The 18660-nt window shown below is 32.8% G+C and overlaps 1 protein-coding gene and 1 long non-coding RNA gene across 2 annotated transcripts; one reads left to right on the forward strand and one right to left on the reverse strand.

The window, feature by feature from the left end:
* Nucleotides 1-8164: 8164 nt before the first annotated feature.
* LOC114761512 (uncharacterized) lies at nt 8165-9449 on the reverse strand. Its single transcript, XR_003742161.1, has 2 exons — nt 9065-9449; nt 8165-8396 (listed from the first exon to the last, which is right to left on the reverse strand). It is a non-coding gene; the product is annotated as an uncharacterized LOC114761512 (long non-coding RNA).
* A 6543-nt stretch (nt 9450-15992) lies between these two features.
* LOC114761436 (homeobox-leucine zipper protein ATHB-7) lies at nt 15993-17495 on the forward strand. The gene is made up of 2 exons (XM_028950792.1): nt 15993-16608; nt 16707-17495. Exons 1-2 carry the CDS (start codon nt 16243-16245, stop codon nt 16989-16991), a joined length of 651 nt encoding a protein of 216 aa, XP_028806625.1. The 5' UTR covers nt 15993-16242; the 3' UTR covers nt 16992-17495.
* The last annotated feature ends 1165 nt before the right edge of the window (nt 17496-18660 follow it).

The following is an 18660-nucleotide window of genomic DNA, read 5'->3' on the forward strand; positions in this document are numbered from 1 at the left end:
TAAATCCCACCATATGTTTTGTCAAATTTAGCGTAGAATTTTATTAGTTTTTACAAACAAGTTGTTTATCTCCTGAAAACATGTTGCAAAACCTATTAACAAAGTGGTCACTTTCACTACGAAAGTTGTAAATCCCAGTATGTGTTTTGTAAAATTCATGACAAATGGTTTAATAATACTAGAAAACCAGACAGCTTCACATTCCTTGAAAACAGTTTTATGTGAAGAACAGAGACAGAACCAGAAAGAGGAATGCTAGACAATAACATTTTAAGCTTTGGGGACCTATCGAAAATGCTCTATGAAGAATAATATTTAAGCTTCCTACTTGTTCATCACAGTTGGCGTTATTTTAGCGACCTCTTCTACAGCGACAATCTCAAGGAGTACGAGTTATTTCAGACAGGGCAATATATTTCAACAATGGTAACCAAATTCAGTGACGGCAATCTACTCCTGCGACGGCAGCAATGTGATTTCAAAGAACCTTTTTTGGTGACCAAAGGAACTTAGATTTAGTTTCGTCAAAGGAAATCAATTTCTCCCTTTCTCTATCGCACGAATATACTGCTCATTGTTTAGAGACAATCAGGATATTTTAGTCTTTATACAAAAAGTGCAAATTCCAAATCAATACCTCATGCCTATTTGGTCATTTTGCTTATTTAGATGACTGTTTTGTCATTTTGAAATTCAAAAAGTATTTGGTGGTCATTTTCTCAAAAAAAAACATAATTAAATTCGTGAAAGACCTGCGTTGGCCCAAAAAAAATCATGAAAGATCTGGCCAAGGGATATTTCTTGGCCTCTCATATTGACTCCTAATATATTACCCTCCAAAAACGCATAAATTATTTAATTAGTTTAAAAATTAATAAAATAAAAAAAGTACTAGAAACAGTTGGGCAAATAAATTCTGATTAATTCATCTTCAGAAACACTTTTTAAATATTTATAATAATACAAATGATATTTGATTAATTATTTAAAATATACAAGTCACGTTTTTATGAGAACATCTTGGAGTCACAAAAATATACTCGTCTAATCCTTAATATAAGATCCATTTAACTAATTTGATTAGATTAAAGAAGTTAAGTAAGTTAGTTAATTATCCTAAAACACCATAATCATCTTTCTTAATACCCCATCTCTCTCTTCTACTTGATTATGGTTGAGGGAGTATCCATAGGAGTAATTTAGAGAAAATTAATAAATATGAGAAATAGACTTTATATTTAGGATCAAAATCAACTCAAAAATTGAGTCCTATATTAAAAACCAGAGAAGAAGTATTTAGTGCTTCTCACATAGCGTGGCATTTCTGAAAAGAAAATTGACAGGAGGAAACAATCGAGGGAGTTTGGCAGCTACACAGTAGTAATACCAACCAAATAAAAAAAGTAATTCTACGTCACAAATAAATACATATTCTCCGGCAAAAAAAAAAAAACACATCCGTCCTTGCAGCAACATAAAGAAAATTCTTGATTCTTGATTCTGTTTAAGTAGTTTTAAATATAAGACTTGTTTTATAGTGTAAATTATATTATAAAATATATCTTATATTTAGAATTGAAGAAATACAAAATTAAAAATTAAGAAAAAATAGTTTATTCTAGTTATAATTATAATATAATGCTGCATTAAATAAATAACTGATTCCGAGCAGTGTTATTTAAGTATTGAAGTGTCATGGCTAGATTCGATAATTTATGAATGATGCGTTGTGTTTGATGGGCGTATTAACATAATTTTCTTTGTTTTCATTTTTTATGAGTCGTATTAATATAATTTTCCGGAGGCTGAGTAGCTGACACCCGTGAGATAACACGGGGCAAACGTGATGACACGTCAGAAAAGCTGGGGTCCACCGAGGATAATATTATCTGACCGACGGGGAGGTGGGACGCACACATCATCACCCACAGAAGCAGTTGACAGCACAAGAAAAATGGCAATAATCAATTACTTATATTCTATTAATTAATTAATTAATTGGGTCAATAATTAATTAATTCTATATATAAACATTTTTTTAGTTCGAGGTGTGAACAAAAGTACAATATTAAGCAAATTAATGATTCAATCCCAGATCATTCTCCCTCTTATTCCACGAAAAATAATTTTTATTCCCGAGTGGGTTTGTTGAGAATTAAATTTTATAATCTGATATTTCTAGATTTTTTCCAATTGATATGAATCTTAAGATATTTAAAAATCAAATATGATAAATTTAATTGCGAAACATAATTCAGCTGATAAAACTCATAAATTTTGAACTAGTTTCTATATTTTTTTTCCAGGAGCTAGTCTGGTCATATATATGTATATGATAATATTTACATTAAATTTTTTATATTTATTATGTTAAGTTTTTCAATCACATATATTTTATTTTTAAAATATTATTATTTAATTTTAAACTCATATAAAAATCAACATATGTGTATGGCTGTATGAGTGTATAACCATATGTCATTAAAAATTTTGACATAATTAATATGAGAAAATTAAGCTAAGTATTTTAACGTATATACATTGAGAGTTTGGACTGAAGCGAAAATTCCGGAGGAACGAGTTTGAGAACGTGAAATTTCTAAAAATCTGACATCAAACTGACGTCACAGATAAATTGAGAATGGAGCGAGAGGGTGGGAGAACATTGACTAAAATAATATGATTGACTTTCAGTTTTTCCCCCGAAAAAAAATAAATAAATATAATTTTAAAAAGAAAAAGAAAAGCCGAGAAAGAAAGGTGGGGCTGGGAAGGAAAGTGCACGTTAAGGAAGGAAGGAAAAGAAGTGGAGATGGAGTGACAAAAATGCCCTTGAGTATGGAGGGGCAAAGGAAGAGCGAGAAAGGAGGCAGATTTGGTTGCAAGATTAGTGTCAACCAACATTATCTCAATAATTTCCTGATTTGTGTGTCCCATCACCTCAGCACCATCGCCCCTCTGGGTTCCACCCTACTCCCTCCTTTACTTTAGGAAAAATCACAACGTGTCTTACATATACGTACACACACTTTTTTTGCTCTAAATATTAGACTCATTTTGTAATGTAAACTACACTATAAAATAGGTTTTATATTTAGGATCGAAAATGATATATATATAATTTTTAAGACCTTTTTCTAATTACCTGTTTTTAGTAGATCTTATAGTGATCTTTCCTTTTCTTTATCATGTTATCTCACTATCCCAAAGAACAATAGTGCTGGGTTTGTGAGATATATATATGAGAAGAAAGAATTAGGATAGGGAGATGAGGTGATGGAGGGAACACAGAAATGAGTTGTGGGAGGGACTTTGATTTGTTTGACAAGAGATAATGGAACGAGGGCCCAGTGAGGATGAGGATGATGGGGGTTTGAGCTTCAAGTTTTCAACTCCGAACGGCTAATTATTCTGACTTTGCCTTTTGTAAAAGGCAAAATGATCGATGATGATTTGGTTTTCTCTTTTTCTTTTTAATCTTTTAATTGTAATTTGATATCTTCTTCTTTACCGCTTTCTCTCTCTCTCTCTCTCTCTCTCTCTCACCCACTTTCCAGTTGGCGCATCTTTTTCCACATTTTTTGGTTCATCTTAGAATCTGATTCATCACCTTCTTCTTCCTTCCTTCCTTCACACCTTCATATTCCGCTTCTCATTTAATATTATAGTGTCTTTCACGTATCTAAATAATGGATATTTGACCCAAATCTAAATGCCCATTAATTTAAACATAACGTCAAATTTTTTTCTCCCTTTTCACTAATTATATGTGCTTCTAACTTCTTAATCATTGCTTACCATGAAAACGCAAACAAGTTTTACCAAAGCCGCAAAAATTCAATCCCATTTTAAGATGATGACTGAGGAGAAATTATGACGCGTGGGAATTTGTCAGGTGATATTATTCGGGACATAAAATAATGAAGTAGCACAGACGGATGAGTTTCCGTAGGTGTGGTCGGCAAAGATGGAATACGAGAAATAGGGAATTGATTCCTTTCCAATCCATTTGTTTCTCTCTTCAACTTTTTATCTTTCTCATCTCAGCTTTTAAATTAAATGTCGTACGTTTAAAATTTAGCATTTTATAAAATAATCTTCATTTTTCAATTATACATCTAAACTGCTTAAATCAAGCTTTCACAATGTAAATTTATTTATTTTTCTTCATAAGTTCACAATTTAATAGTAATCTTGTAAAGTGATAAATTCTAATCACTCAAAATTTGATCCAACAATTGAGTTGGAAAGCTGAGAGAAAACGGAAGGAAGGAAAAATAGGAAAAAGGGAAATCCCAAAAAAAACAAAAACAATATTACCTCCTATACTAGTTGACTAATTTAAAAAGATTAAAAAATTAATAAATAAATTTAAAATATTTATATTTATCATTTTTCGTCAAACTAATTTGCCAAACTTATAAATTGACATATAATCTAATGACACACATAAATACTTTAGAAAGATTATGTAGCATATATTAAAATTAAATAATTTACTACCTTTGGTTCTTAATGTAAGAGCTTATTTGATTTTTATTTTAGTTTTGAATATAAAACACTAATCCATTTTATCTATTCTATTTATCAATTTTTTTAAGATAATCCTTGTAATAATAGCAATTCTAGCTAATGCACTTGATTAATAATAATACTTTAAGAAAGACAACACCTATTTATTACAAATAACTAATTTAACTAATTTTCTAAATCTATTTAAATTAGTTAAGTAGTTCTTATATTAATGATACTTTAAGAAAGACAACACCTATTTATTGTAATAACTAACTTAATTGATTTTTTTTAATCTATTCAAATTAGTCAATTAACTATTATATTAAGAATTGGAGATAGTAATGACTTATTTAATCTCAAAAAATTAGTTAGTTGGGCTTTATATTAAGAATCATTTTTTTTTTTGTATATAAAAGTTTAGGTGAGTTGGATCCTTGGAGCTCATTAAGGCTAGAATATACTTTCAGACTCAAAGAACGCTTATAGAAGTACTTATAGATTGCCTACCAACAAAGTTCTCATATCAACAGTGAAATTCGAACTCATGATCTTATAAATTATGAGCCAACTCTAGTTGGCTAACCGGAGTATTAGTATAATGTAACAAGAAGAAAGAATCATTACGGAAGCCTGGACAAAGAAGGAAGAAGCAGGCTGGCTCGCCCCTCCAAAAAGTGTGGACAAATAATTGAATATATCAAGGGTTTTTTTGGGTGCAATCTTGATTGCGGACATAACGTACTAAACATAGTTAAGCTTGTCTGTTTTGATGATTAGTTTGATACAAATGAGTTCGTGAAAGTGTCGCCGAAGATACCCCCCTCTCTTCTTACACCTTAAGGTAACCAAATATCTGGGATCCTCACAAATGCTTATCCATCTGCGTACGTACACGCCTCTTTCATTTCCTTTCACAACACCAAAGGAAGCATCCAACATGCCATGCCCTCTACCTTCCAAGTTTAGGCTCAACTGCAAATGGCAGTGTGAAAACTGAAAACCAATATGAAAGGTGTGGCTTTTCTTGTAAATATCTTTTTCTTAATAGTAACATTTTTCTGACTTTCACATGGCTATTAAATGCACAATGGACTTTATTTTTGTAAAAATGATATAAACCGTTTAAATTATTAATAGGACTATGGTAGAACGCTTTCCCATGTGCTTTCCCTCCCCTATGTGCATAGACTATTATATTAATATCCGGCTCCACCACTTGTCATTAAAGTTAATATGAATCTTATATGTTGAAAAATTAACCACTCGCATTTAAAGACGCATTCATTGAGGTTTAGGCCGGCTTCAACCATTGGTGATGTATATATCTCTTCAATTTTTTTTTTTTGGCTGAATCACAAAAAAGAAAAAAGAGAAAAAAGGATTACTCCATATGAATGTACATTGATGCCATAGTCCAATTAAACGTTTTTATTAAAATGCTGGTCAAAACTCAAAACCAAATTGTAGTCAATGTGAAGCCAACGAAGTGATTAAGAAGTACCCATTAAGAAGGAGGAAGGACGACTTGTTAAAAAAAGGAGAATTACAGTAAAGTCCTAAAAAAAATTACTAGTAGGTTCTAATGATAAGGGAACAGTTGTTACTTACTACTTTTGAACTTGTTACCGTAGGCTATTTATATTGTCTTTGAGACTTTTTAGTAATTGTGTTTTTTACTTGGGACTTTATAATAATTCTCCCTAAAAGAAGTGTCTTAAAAAATCTGGGTAGGTGTAGTTGAACTACTTCTATTAGTTTTGTAGTTCAACAGATCGAATCCAACAGAGAGCTTGTCTGAGCAAATTAAAATATCACCATTCATATTGTTTGTTTACATGCGAATTCACTAGTTAGATTGCCTCATAATCCTGATGATCCCTTTGTATTTTTCACCGTCAAGATAATGTTCGGTAGGGGTAGATCTTGATAAGCAGGAAATTTGGGGTCCTCTCTTGGTACGCAGCAAAATTAAACTGTGAAAAAAAGTCCAGGCCCAAAATGTGAGGGAAAGAGAGAAACTTAACTTGGTCGGGTCATCGTCCCAGCCCACTTAGGCCCATGTTCTGGCCCATTGGATGATTGCGGTCATTCTTAGCCCAGTTTACTTTTGCAGCCTTTTGAGTCCAAAACCCATCAACAAGGAGACCTGTTTCCCTTATATATATAACTCTCTCTCTCTCTCTCTCTCTCTCTATATATATATATATATATCTCAAAAATAGAAGGGTGTGTACAAATTGCAAATATTATAAAGGCTTAATTTGCAACAACTTGACATGCACGGAGTAAAGAGATTGCGAGGAGTCACGATGTTTATAGGCTATTCATGGGATCTGTGCAAGTCTTGAACTCATTCCATGGAAGTTTATTGAGAAAATTATCTCCTCTTATTAATAATATTACCTCTGGTCTTAATTATAAGAATTTATTTATAGACTATAAATAATATTTTATAATTAAAGCCGAAGATAGAAATTGGTCTAACAAGACAACTATTCTGTTTTTTTTAATATACATATATATATAGATTTTTTTTGGTTAAATAAAAAGAAAAGCATAATGGCGGCAACCTTATGCTAATGAGTAATGATTCTCAAATCTTCGGCACTATAACAAAATATATTTGATTAAATAATTAATACTGTTTATTATTAAAGGAAACCTGCACAAGTAATGGAAGGAAAGTCGGAAAGTGAGGAGGAAACGTATGATTTTGTCACCAACTTAACAAACAATTGGCAACACATGAAGCCTACATTTCCAGTGATCCCTTTCTGTTCCACCCATATCAGCATATATATCTGCATTTAATACTAAAAAAGAAACCATTCTTTTGCTTTTGTCCGTGTGATGCGCACCTGCAACCCACCCACCATTGAATAGTTGTTTTCTTATACTTTCAGAGAATCTCAATTTTTGTGGGCTTACACAGTTCATAATAATGAAGCTGCGCGTCGGAAGCAAATTGAAAGAACAAGATGGAGTGGGCAAAAACAGATACTTCTGCAGAAAGCCTTCATGTGTACTGGCAATATCAGTTTCTTTAATTTAGTTCGTGCTGAGGAATGTACGAGACATCAGAATCTCTCTTTATCCAGAGAGAAGGAAAAGAAAATAAGTGCTCTGAGACCTCATCTCTTGAGCTTCTTTTTATATACACATCGTTCTTTATGTGCATTTATCATCAGTCCCTTTACTAAACTTCCTTTACTTCTCAGTGCTCATTCTACCCCAGCACACACACATCATCCCTTGTGCTATCAACTTTTATTTATATGATTTTGATGGACTGATCCGATATATACACATATAGCTAATGCATATCTATTCATATATATATATATATATATATATATAGTGCATGTGTGTGTGTGTTTAGGTTAATCTTATATAAATGATACTCTAGGAGATGAACAAACTTGTAGTTATCGAGAAGGGAGAACTTGCACGAAGAAAACTACTCACTCAGGTTTTCTTAATTAATTTGCGCGAGTTCATGAGTCTTCTTACTGTTAAGCTCACTTTAATCATGGTTTTAACGACTGAAAAAGCTGGGTGTTTTTGGGATGAAATGACTCAACCTAATTTAAGTTGCCTCGTTTATTTCTCATTTTTATTTTATCCTGAAGAAGTTGCAAGAACACGACAATAAGACATGACAGAGACTTCATATATATTTGTATTTTGTGAAAGATAAAATGTGTATATATTTAAAAAGAAAAGGAAAAGAACGATTTTTCAAAAGACAGCAGAAAGATGCCTCCTTTATAAAAAGAGAAAAAGAGGGCAATAAAATAGAATCTATTCGACAGAATAATGTGTAAAAGCCACAATATTGCTTCAAGTTCACTTCCTTCTCCATCCACATGCCTTCCATTGATCTGAAGGAAGATATTTAATGAAATTTCATAATTTAATATAATATGGGGAAGAACATCATATACTGGTAAAGCTGAGAACATAGAGGCATTCAGAGTTTATTAGCAGCCTGGAAATCCAGTCACACCCACTACTATAAAATACAATGATGAATTCATAAGATTGTTGAAGCTGAAAGTTAATTTCCTTTTGTCAGGTTGGTCGATCCATTATATATCAGGCTGGCAATAAATTTAAGCCAATAATCAGCTATATATATAAATATATATAGCTTAAAGTCTGGCTAGGTCGGTGACTAGCTATGAAAATTAAACCCTAGGAAGTTAGAACATAATGAGATGTTGCAGATTCTGCAGTGAACTTCTGATCTGATTAATGATGGTCAAGGATATATAGGACAGAGACTACTGACCGAAAATCAAACAACCATAATGATCCTAAGTGAAATCAAGTAGATATATTCAAAAAGGAAATGATCATAAGATGCCTTTTGCCTGCCGTACCATGTTAAGGTCAAGGACATCGGCACATATATTGCCGTCAAAACTTTCATCATTGCACCTAATCAACCAGCTAGCGATTCCATATATAAGGTAAACTCCAAAACAAGAAACAATACATGATAACAGAAACAGAATTAATTCATCATGTCATCAGATTCGAAACTCACCAGGAGATCGATCATCATGAGTTTGTTCATCATCACTGTGTAAATATGGAAGCAGTAGTTGAGGGGAATGAAGCCTGGTCCGAAGAGACACTCTAAACAAAAACACACAAATCCGTAATTACGAGATCAGGATCTATAAATCAGGATTGTATCTGAAGCGCATGTTTGTGAGTGTCATATTTCTTTGGACCAGACAGCAATCCCCACACAAGATGAAAGCTTCCGATATATAGGTTGTTCAGAACAAGGGTGGCTAGCCATAGGCATCTGAAATTGAGGACCTGGGTATTATTTTATGATGGGAGTGAGATGAAGAAAGTTACGCGTTTCGGCTTTTATTCCAGCAAAGTGAAAGTCATGCGCAGAGAATGAGTATGTGTGTGTGTTGTGAGAGAGAGAGAGATGAGAGAAAGGGGCATGGCTCTGGATTCCAGCTATGGAGGGTAGGTGAGGATCAGACAAGATATTATGTATTTATTTAGTATTATTTTTACCTTGAGAAATTATGAATTTGTGACTATGGTCTTTCAAAATTAATTAAATATGGAAATTATGAAATTAAATATATGTAAAATAACTATAACTGTGATCAAATTAAGATTTGAAAAATTCAGTCTTTTTTAAATTTGTTTTCTGTTAGTTATTTTTTCACAATCACCTAGAGAATTTTGGATATATATATCATTATTTTGGAAAAAAAAATTTTGCGCAAAAGACTTACAGTAGAGATTAGGGATGAAAACAGATCAAGCCAGGACAAGCCAAGCTTTATCTTTAATAGGCTAGGCCTGTTAGTACATATTGGCCTGTGGTCTGTAATAGGCCTTTTTCTCCAGTTTTTTGGCCTGTATAAAGGTTTGGCTTGACCTGAGCCTATTAAAAAAGTCTGTAATTTTCAAAATTTTAAAATACATAATAAAAAATACATAAGTTAATAAAAAAATGTAAAATATACATACTGCATAATAATAATTTTTTTATTATTTTTATTTGAATTTTAATGTCATGAGTAATATTTTAAATCTTAATTACAATTAATATTATTGAAAGCAAGTTATAATTATATATTAAAATTTAAAACAAAACTAGATATAAGAATAAAATAAAAAATAAAAAAAAGATAAAAAAAACAAGTTAGGCCAGACTTGACAAGCCTATCAGACTTTCCAAAAAACCTAGGCCTAGCCTATTAGGCCAAATAAGTCATAAAAAGATCTGAGCCTTTTTCTATTTTGAAAGAGGCCAGGTCAGGTCACAAGCCTTTAACAGGCCGCTGGCTTATTTTCACCCCAAGAGAGATCTAATTACAAACTAGTCTTAATATGATTTGAAATAAGTCCGCACCTTTGTAATACATGGAATGTATTCTCAATTTCTTATAAAGTGAGACATTTAAAATTGCAGCATTTTTTTCTTGCTTGAATGACATGGTTCATTCTTATTATTCATTAAATTGATATATATCTTAATATTACACATGATTTTTTTTTAAAAAGTATGTCACTTTTATTATAATTGAATAATTTATTTGAATGATAAGTACGAGGGATTTCAAATCAATATGAAAAAATTGTTAAAATTAATTTTATGCGGGTGGTATTTTATTGATCCCATTCATGATCTCTTTGGGCTGGGCCAACTTCTTGTCATTGGGCTCAACCCATTGTGTTTTGGCCCAGAGACGATGGATTCTATCTTAGCCAAATCAGAAGAAATCCTCGAGCCCATCTTCCTATACCAAAACTCAAGAAAAAGGCATTAATTAATTACCCTGGTTCCCTTAGCCCAGAATACAACCCAAAGGACCTGTGGAAGACCAAAAGGGAAATTTCATAGCAAAGAAGGTCATTTTCTTCTGGTAAGAAAAACGTGATAACTGTTTGAATGCATCCTGTGGGAAATGAATAAAATTCAAATGCAAAAATAAGCGAGTTTATTTTAATTTCCATAGTGATACTATTAATTTTGATTGGATTAAAAATGACGATCGACAATTTAAAATTTGATGAAAAAGATGCAAACCAACTGACAATTGTACCTGAGATGAGTATAAGTGGCTTGATACCTTTTAAGTAAGATCATGAATTTGAATTTAGTAAATGAAAAAGAAATATCTGAATACTTACTTTAGCTTCTGGCCCACAAAAAAAAAAAAAAAGACTCTAGCTACTTAACTAATTTGAACAGATTAATTAAAAAAGTCAAATAAATAAATAAATTATAATAAATTGATATTATTATTTTTTAAATACTCAGGTTTAATATGAAATTATACATCACTTTATAGGTTAAGTAAGTAATTTATAAAAAAAAAACGATAAATATAGGAGATAATATTTGTAACCAAATTTAATATCCATATTAGCTCATTAGAGCACAGACGAATATGAAACGGTTACATTTAAAAACAGGACATCGCATCAAGCGCACTTTGACATTACATGTCATATCTTTCGTTTTCCAAACATTTCTGCTCTGTTTAAGGCATTTATAAATATCCTCAAATGCTATCTTTGGTCTTAATTATAAAATATCATTTGTGAACTACAAACAAGATCTTATAAATAGGATCAAAAAGTATATCATTGTTTAGAACTTAGATATACTTGAACTAGCTAATGAGGCCTCACGGTAAACTCTATCATTTTTACTCACAGGACTTGAGAGTTTTTGGGATAAAAATGACAGTGTTTGAGATACCATCGTCATGGGATTAATGAGGAATGAAAGAAGGAATTTAAAATCAAAAGAAAATAGCATTTTTTTAATGTAAGTCACGGATACCAAAAGAAACAAAGATTTCAGAACCCAACTTGCTTTGAGGTTTCAATATCTCCTGAAAAAAAATGGTCCTTTCTTTTTCTTGAAGACTGCCTTTTCAACTTGGATCTCAACTATCTTTTGACTTACACTCAAACTTATCTCTCCCCTTTTTCTCCAAATTGCAATCAGATCTATCCGAAGAACCACAAAACAAAAACAAAAAACAAGCAAGAAGATGGCTAACTGTAGTAGACATATTGATTTCTCTTTATAGATCGGTGCAACACAGCTCTCTGGTCGCTGAAACTTCTTATTATTTTGCTTTATATAATTAAAATACATACATGTTAACAATTACGCGCGTCTAGTTAAATTCTCACATAAAAATGCTGTGTAAATGAAATTGTAAAGGTCTTTAATTATCTACCTTAACCAGCTACCCAACGAATCCAGTAGGGATGGTAATAAATCATTGCATTGTCACCAAAAGAACAAGAGTAAATTAGTACGAGGTTTTAAACTTTTAAAGAAAGAATACAATCACTAAAAAATTTTGATGACAAGCACGTTGCAACATAAAATTTGTTTTTAGGAACTTGTTATCTGCTTATTACAAGAGCTTTTAGTAATTATTCAAAATATATAGTAATTTTTCAAAAAAAAAAAAAGATGACATTAACAAATCAATCTGGTTATGTGAGATTTTTATAAGTATATCACTCTGTTATACCATAAGCAATGCATTTAACTAGTAAAGTTTTCATACTTGCCCTTGTGATTGATATTATAAAAAAATATGTTATACACCTCACCTATTTTTTTATTATATTTAATAGGAGTAAAATTTAAAAAAAATTATGAATTACTTTACAAATGATTTGTATTTAAGAGTATTTTTTTTTTTCAATAAACTTGCATAGATAGAGTGTGGCGTACGGGGCGATGACAAAAGGGAAGCGCTAAACGAGAGTGAATATTACAGTTTTCTAGTAGCTCTGATTCTTTTCACAATGATTATACCAATCTAACTCCCACACCTAATAATAATGAATACGAAAGACCCATCAATTCAACTTTGACTTTTAGGTCCCCAATTACCTAACTTCGCTTGTCAATTGTATTAGTGGGTCATCCCATTTGGCACCACAGTAGATTCTTGCCCTTTGACACTTATCGAAACCCCATTGGCTGATGCTTTAAACATCTTTTTCCACAGCTTGACGTTTACAGCAATATGTCTACTTGTGGGCTAATCTGTGCTTACCCAAAACGAAAAGCAAGGTTAATCATGGCCATCTGAGACAAACGTTGGTGTCTTTTTCACGTTTACTTTGAAAGAGATTGACAGGGAGGCCCCGGTGGACGATGCTTCTCTTGGCTCATCATTTCTCTTCCAGCCGAAATAAATGGCTGCTCATCAATTTCTTGGATCTGGACACATCTTATTAAGAGTGCTTTTTTCCCATTTCGTACCAATGACCAAACCCCACTTTAATAATATATATGCAATGAACCACGAAACTGGACCCCTCTTTCTGCTAGCTTTTGATAAAAACTGATAACTATAACCTCAATTTTGGAGCAATATACTCTTTTTATCTTTAATATAATTTAATTATTGAGTTGATTTTAATTTCATGTTTCATATTTATCAATTTTTTTAAATTATTCTTATAGATACTCTCTCAAGTATAATCAAATAGAAGAGGGAGAGGGGATTTAAGAAAAATGATTATGATGTTTTAAAAAAAACGTGTCACATTTCTTATAATTAACTAATTCACTAATTTTTTAATCTAATCAAATTAGTTAAATAGGTCTCATATTAAGGACAGAGTATTATGTTTCGTTGAATTCTATGACAACGAGTCTCGTTACTCTTGTAAGTTAAGGTTGAAGAGAACCTTGAGCATTGTATTATGTGAAACCCTCTTAATAGGTAATAGATTAATGAGTTTTTCACTCGTACATCAGTAAAAAAGACACTCTCTCTTTAGCGACCTAGCTAGCTACCAGCCTACGACCCTCGCATTGTCCTTTTTCAAAAAAGCTAAAATCCATAACCATATAATGAGCATTTGGTTAATTAATTAATTTTATAAAAGAGGCAGTCCCAATTTAAGCATAACAAGTCCCATAGGTGCAGGTAGATCTGAGACAGCAGAGACTTTATTTAACAGTACACTTCAAAATACTAATGTCATGATTTTGTAACAAAAAAAAAATATTAATGACGATATTATGGACTTATATATATTTAGTTATTAATATAATTTCTTCCTTTTCCAAAGTCCAAAACTTGCCACGCAATTCGGCATTTGGTCAGCACTCTTGTGCCTCACAAAGAAAGCGAACGCCTAACTCAGCCAGAAGCATAGTTTCTTTCTCATGCCAAAATATATGGCATTGTCATGTGCGAGCGTGGAGTTGAAACAGGGTTTCATGTACGTTGTCGGCGTCTCAAATCAATAAATGTTTGGTTGTGAACAAACGAAAAACCGAACCCAATTCCCCGACGACAAAAACCAGAGAGAGCAAAAGAGACCTCAAATTTCCACGACCTAAGCTTACGTGGAATTGCCTTCTCAACATGATTCAGAAATACAATGCAAAATTTTTTTTACTCAGTGCAGTGAATCTCAGCTTATATACGGACCTAAGCTTTCGTTGTTTTGCGAGAGACATCTCACCAGCCCCACAAAAAAGCAGGACCATTAAAATCATGAACCGGAGATCAAGTTGAGGTTTAACAGTTTAACCTTAGAGATAAGGACTCGTATCCATAGTTTAGCTAAAAAACAAAAGGAGGGGGAGGAACTCAGTGGGTTTGTTCATGGCCACATGGTATGATTGTGAATATTTATAAGAACTTGCTTTCTTTGATTTAACCTCACAACCCGACAACTTTTTTGTTTTGTCTGTATTAGGCGCTTAAATTGACCCCTTGTTTCTGATGGAATCCTCCTGCATTATTAAATGCCTCAAATCTTATCTTCTTGTCTAACTCAAAAACAAAAGAGGGGAATCTCACTGCAGTGAAAGTAAATGTCCTTTCTTGCTAAATTAGCTGCGGCTATCCTCAAGTTGCAATTAGCTGGGCAACAAATGTTTCTTTTATTCTGAATCATTGTGACGACTTCTGCACAACAAGATCGTTTTTTCTTCGGGACTGATTTTACAAATTAGAAAGTTGCATCATCAATCTAGAGTGAAAGTAGGTTTCTTTATAGATATTTTAAATTCTATTTTTTTAACTCTAATACAGTTTAAAAAATTTAGTGATAATTAAAAAAGTTGATTTTTTTTTGGTTCATATGGGATTACGGTCTGAATTCCATATCATTCTTAAGTGTGAAAGCAACAAAAGGTTCATCAACTTTATTTGGTTTACGGTACATGATGATTGATGATTTGCGTTCCTTCTCAAAATTTCTTTTTTAAAATTCCACACCTGTCAGCAAAAAACTAAATAAAACTTTTTCCTTTCATATTAGTTTTTAAGTATGCTAAACTAACTGGCATTATGTGTCTTTTTACTTTTGGTTTGTAAGGTATCATACAGAAGACCTTTTGAGCAAAGCTTAATTAGCTTAACAAAAAAAGTCTTTTGTCTTTTAGATGTGTCCATAGTGCCTCTTTCGCTGCTTTGTACAAACGTTGTCATCTTCATAATAACTATAAACATGATAAGTTTGTTTGACTAACACGAAACATACAAGGAACCTGGGAACCATGACAGATGATAAGAGTTCACCGTCTGTATAATTAAAGCAAAAACAGTAATATGTTCATTATTGACATTAACAGTTTACCTCAATTTAGCTTAAACCCACATTCAATGCAACATCTGATTCCTGTCACAATCATTTCTTACCAAATATATTTGGATATTTATATATAAGACAATATGATACATGTGGCAAAGGTTAAAGATTTAGCATGTAGTAAAAAACCAGAAGTTACATGAAAAGGTCCCTGTTACAGATAAGTATATAAACCGCAGATTTTTCTTCGTTATGAAAATGAAACAGACACGTGGGCTTGTGTGGGTGACAAGTTGGCATTTTCTTCTTCAAACAAAGAAAAAAGTATTGGCCATTGGACCTACAGATAGCCTACAATTTAAAAGGCAAAGATAACTCTTTACAGAGCAAAAGAAAGCAAGAGCCACACGGTATCTAATGTTGTAGGTCACAATGATTCTTCCATTTGAAGTTCCAATAACGTGACAGAAATGGCCTTCACATACTTTCCTGACGGCTATAACAGCATATTCTGCAGCCCTAGCCATTCCATCAGACTTTGAATGCACATAAGCTTTTTGTTTTTTTTTTTTTCCAAGGAAGTATAAACAGACCACCCATCCCACGGCCTTTGAAATCCTTCTCTTCTCACAGGTTCACTGATTTAATTCAATGATGGAGGTTGATGAGGAGTATATTCAAGCATCAGAAGAAAGCTTCATCAGCTGCTCAGAGCCACCTCAAAATCCAAGGAAGAAAAACAAAGTGGTGAACAAGAGGAGGTTTAGTGATGAACAAATCAGATCATTGGAGTGCATATTTGAGTCAGAGTCCAAGTTAGAACCAAGGAAGAAGATCCAGGTAGCAAGAGATCTGGGGCTGCAGCCTCGCCAAGTTGCCATATGGTTCCAGAACAGAAGAGCGAGAGGGAAATCCAAATGGATAGAGCAAGAGTACAGGAAGCTCAGAGATGACTATGACAATTTAGTGTCCAGGTTTGAGTCCCTTCAGAAAGAGAAGGAGTCCTTGCAAGTGGAGGTAAATATTCTGGTTTCTTTACTTATTAAAATCTTCGTGTAAGCTAATTCAGTTTCCTTATATAGTCTGTAATAACTATGGTATCTGGTTTTCAACAGTTGCAGAATCTGCATGATCTAATGGAGGCATCTCACAATGGTGAAGAGAAAAAGAGCTCAGATTGGAGGAGTGAAGTGAAGCCAAGTTCCTCTTATGAGGGTTTGGAGGTCAAAGAAGGCACGCATTTACAAGATCAAAGTGAAATGAGCAAGAAGAATGGATATTCTGATGATACAGAATACCAACTTCTGAGAATGGACGAGCTTGAAAAATGGTACAGTGGAGATCCAAGTGGCCTCTTAGATCAACCTTGTAGTTCACAATGGTTGGATTTCTGGACTTGAAAAGTGCGTGCACTCACACTGCACTGCATTTTGCATGTTTCCTCCAAGAAGGAACAGGGCTGTTTATCTCCTCTCAGGCCACCATGAGAAAGCATTCCAGCCCAGGCAGGATGTAGAAAAGGCTTGGCCTAGAAGAGCAAAGGCGAGAATTTGCAGGTTCTGGCGATGATATATTGCAGAATGAAGATAGTTTCACTCTAACGATTTGAGACTTAGAAGAACAAAAAAAGAATGTGCCATGTCTGTGTTTGTTCAGGCTTGCAAGCCATTCTAATCCATGCAGTGCGGTCCTTTTTCTTTCCTTTTTTGCTTTTTGCCCCTCTGATTCAGAAGGTGACCAGTCCTGAAACCTTTAATCTTACCCCAATCCTGTCTTGTTATACGAGCTATGCAACTGGCGTGTCTAATCTTTCAGGTCATGACTAGTACACTTCAAGTATGGGGCATATGTTTGGTGATGAGCGAGTTAATAATAGAGCAGTGTATCAGTTAATTTAGTTGCTTTCTCTTGTTTCACTTTGATCAACTTTGTTTAATCTTACAATACATGGATAATAAACGAGAAAAGAGCATTGTTGTTATGAATTTAAAGCACTAAGCAGGGATAGATAAGGAAAATATATGCAGAACCTGCTATAAATTTAGTCGTCGTGTTTGTGTTTAGACGATAACTTGTCTGAAAGGAGTATATTTAAATCCAGTGCTCAACTTGCGTTAAGCCTTATGATATATGCAATCCCTGACACTTCAATCTTTTAGGCAACTTGTCTCCACCAATGCTAAATGAAACAGTTGACAAATCAAATATCACCTATGTAAAATCAAGTTCGAATCTTCCTGTTATCCATTTAGGATCCTTGGTTAATGTGCAGACAGTACGATAAATATATATATATATATATATATATGGGGATGGGAGCAGATTTACTCAGGCATCAAAGGATAAGAAGAGAGAGCTTCGCGCACACTCGTGAGTGGACATTATCAACCTTCTGCACAAAAAGCAGGGATAAAATGACACGGTTTCCCAGGAATGAGAATAACCGCTAGATCCAATGCAAATATTAGAATAAGGATAGCATGCCAAACCATGGTTTGGGAAAAAAACAACCCAAACAGGCACAAATTATCTGAAACCATGGTTTTGGAACTCAAAACCATGGTTTCGGGAGAAGTGAATCTATTCTGCTTCTGGTTCAAATTGGAGAGTATGATTGTACCTATTAGAGTAAATCTCAACAATAATATGACTTTAATACTCCTTAGTTAATTTTTTATAAACATATTTATTCTTATATCTTATAAATAAATATACACATATTAATTATATTATCTTATGTATTATTAATTATGTTGGTAAAAAATATATTATTAACAATTTTATTCCTTCAAATTAAAATATATCATACAATCTATGTTTTATGTAATTATCATATTAACTTATGCTTTTTTTAATAATTTATACATATAAAAAATGCTTCTGATAATAACTATTCAAACACTCTCACTTCTCAGAATCACTTTTTCACAAAATCTATTCTTCACAAAATCTATTTTTTCCAAAATCCATTCTCCAGAAGCTATTCTCCAAACTATGATTTGGTTTCATCCAAACACACCCTAAATAAGTAATAGCATTGATCCAGTTTAAATATATGAGTAATGGGCA

This window comes from Neltuma alba, unplaced genomic scaffold, assembly GCF_004799145.2.
Source record: "Neltuma alba isolate B1F8T4 unplaced genomic scaffold, ASM479914v2 tig00011122_pilon, whole genome shotgun sequence".
Lineage (NCBI taxonomy): Eukaryota > Viridiplantae > Streptophyta > Magnoliopsida > Fabales > Fabaceae > Neltuma > Neltuma alba.

What these genes read in the sequence shown, in the direction of transcription:
- LOC114761436 (XM_028950792.1), top strand. Translation starts at nt 16,243, where the DNA reads ATGATGGAGGTTGATGAGGAGTATATTCAAGCATCAGAAGAAAGCTTC. An exon ending in AGGAGTCCTTGCAAGTGGAG is followed by an intron (nt 16,609 to 16,706) that starts GTAAATATTCTG and finishes GGTTTTCAACAG; the next exon opens with TTGCAGAATCTGCATGATCT.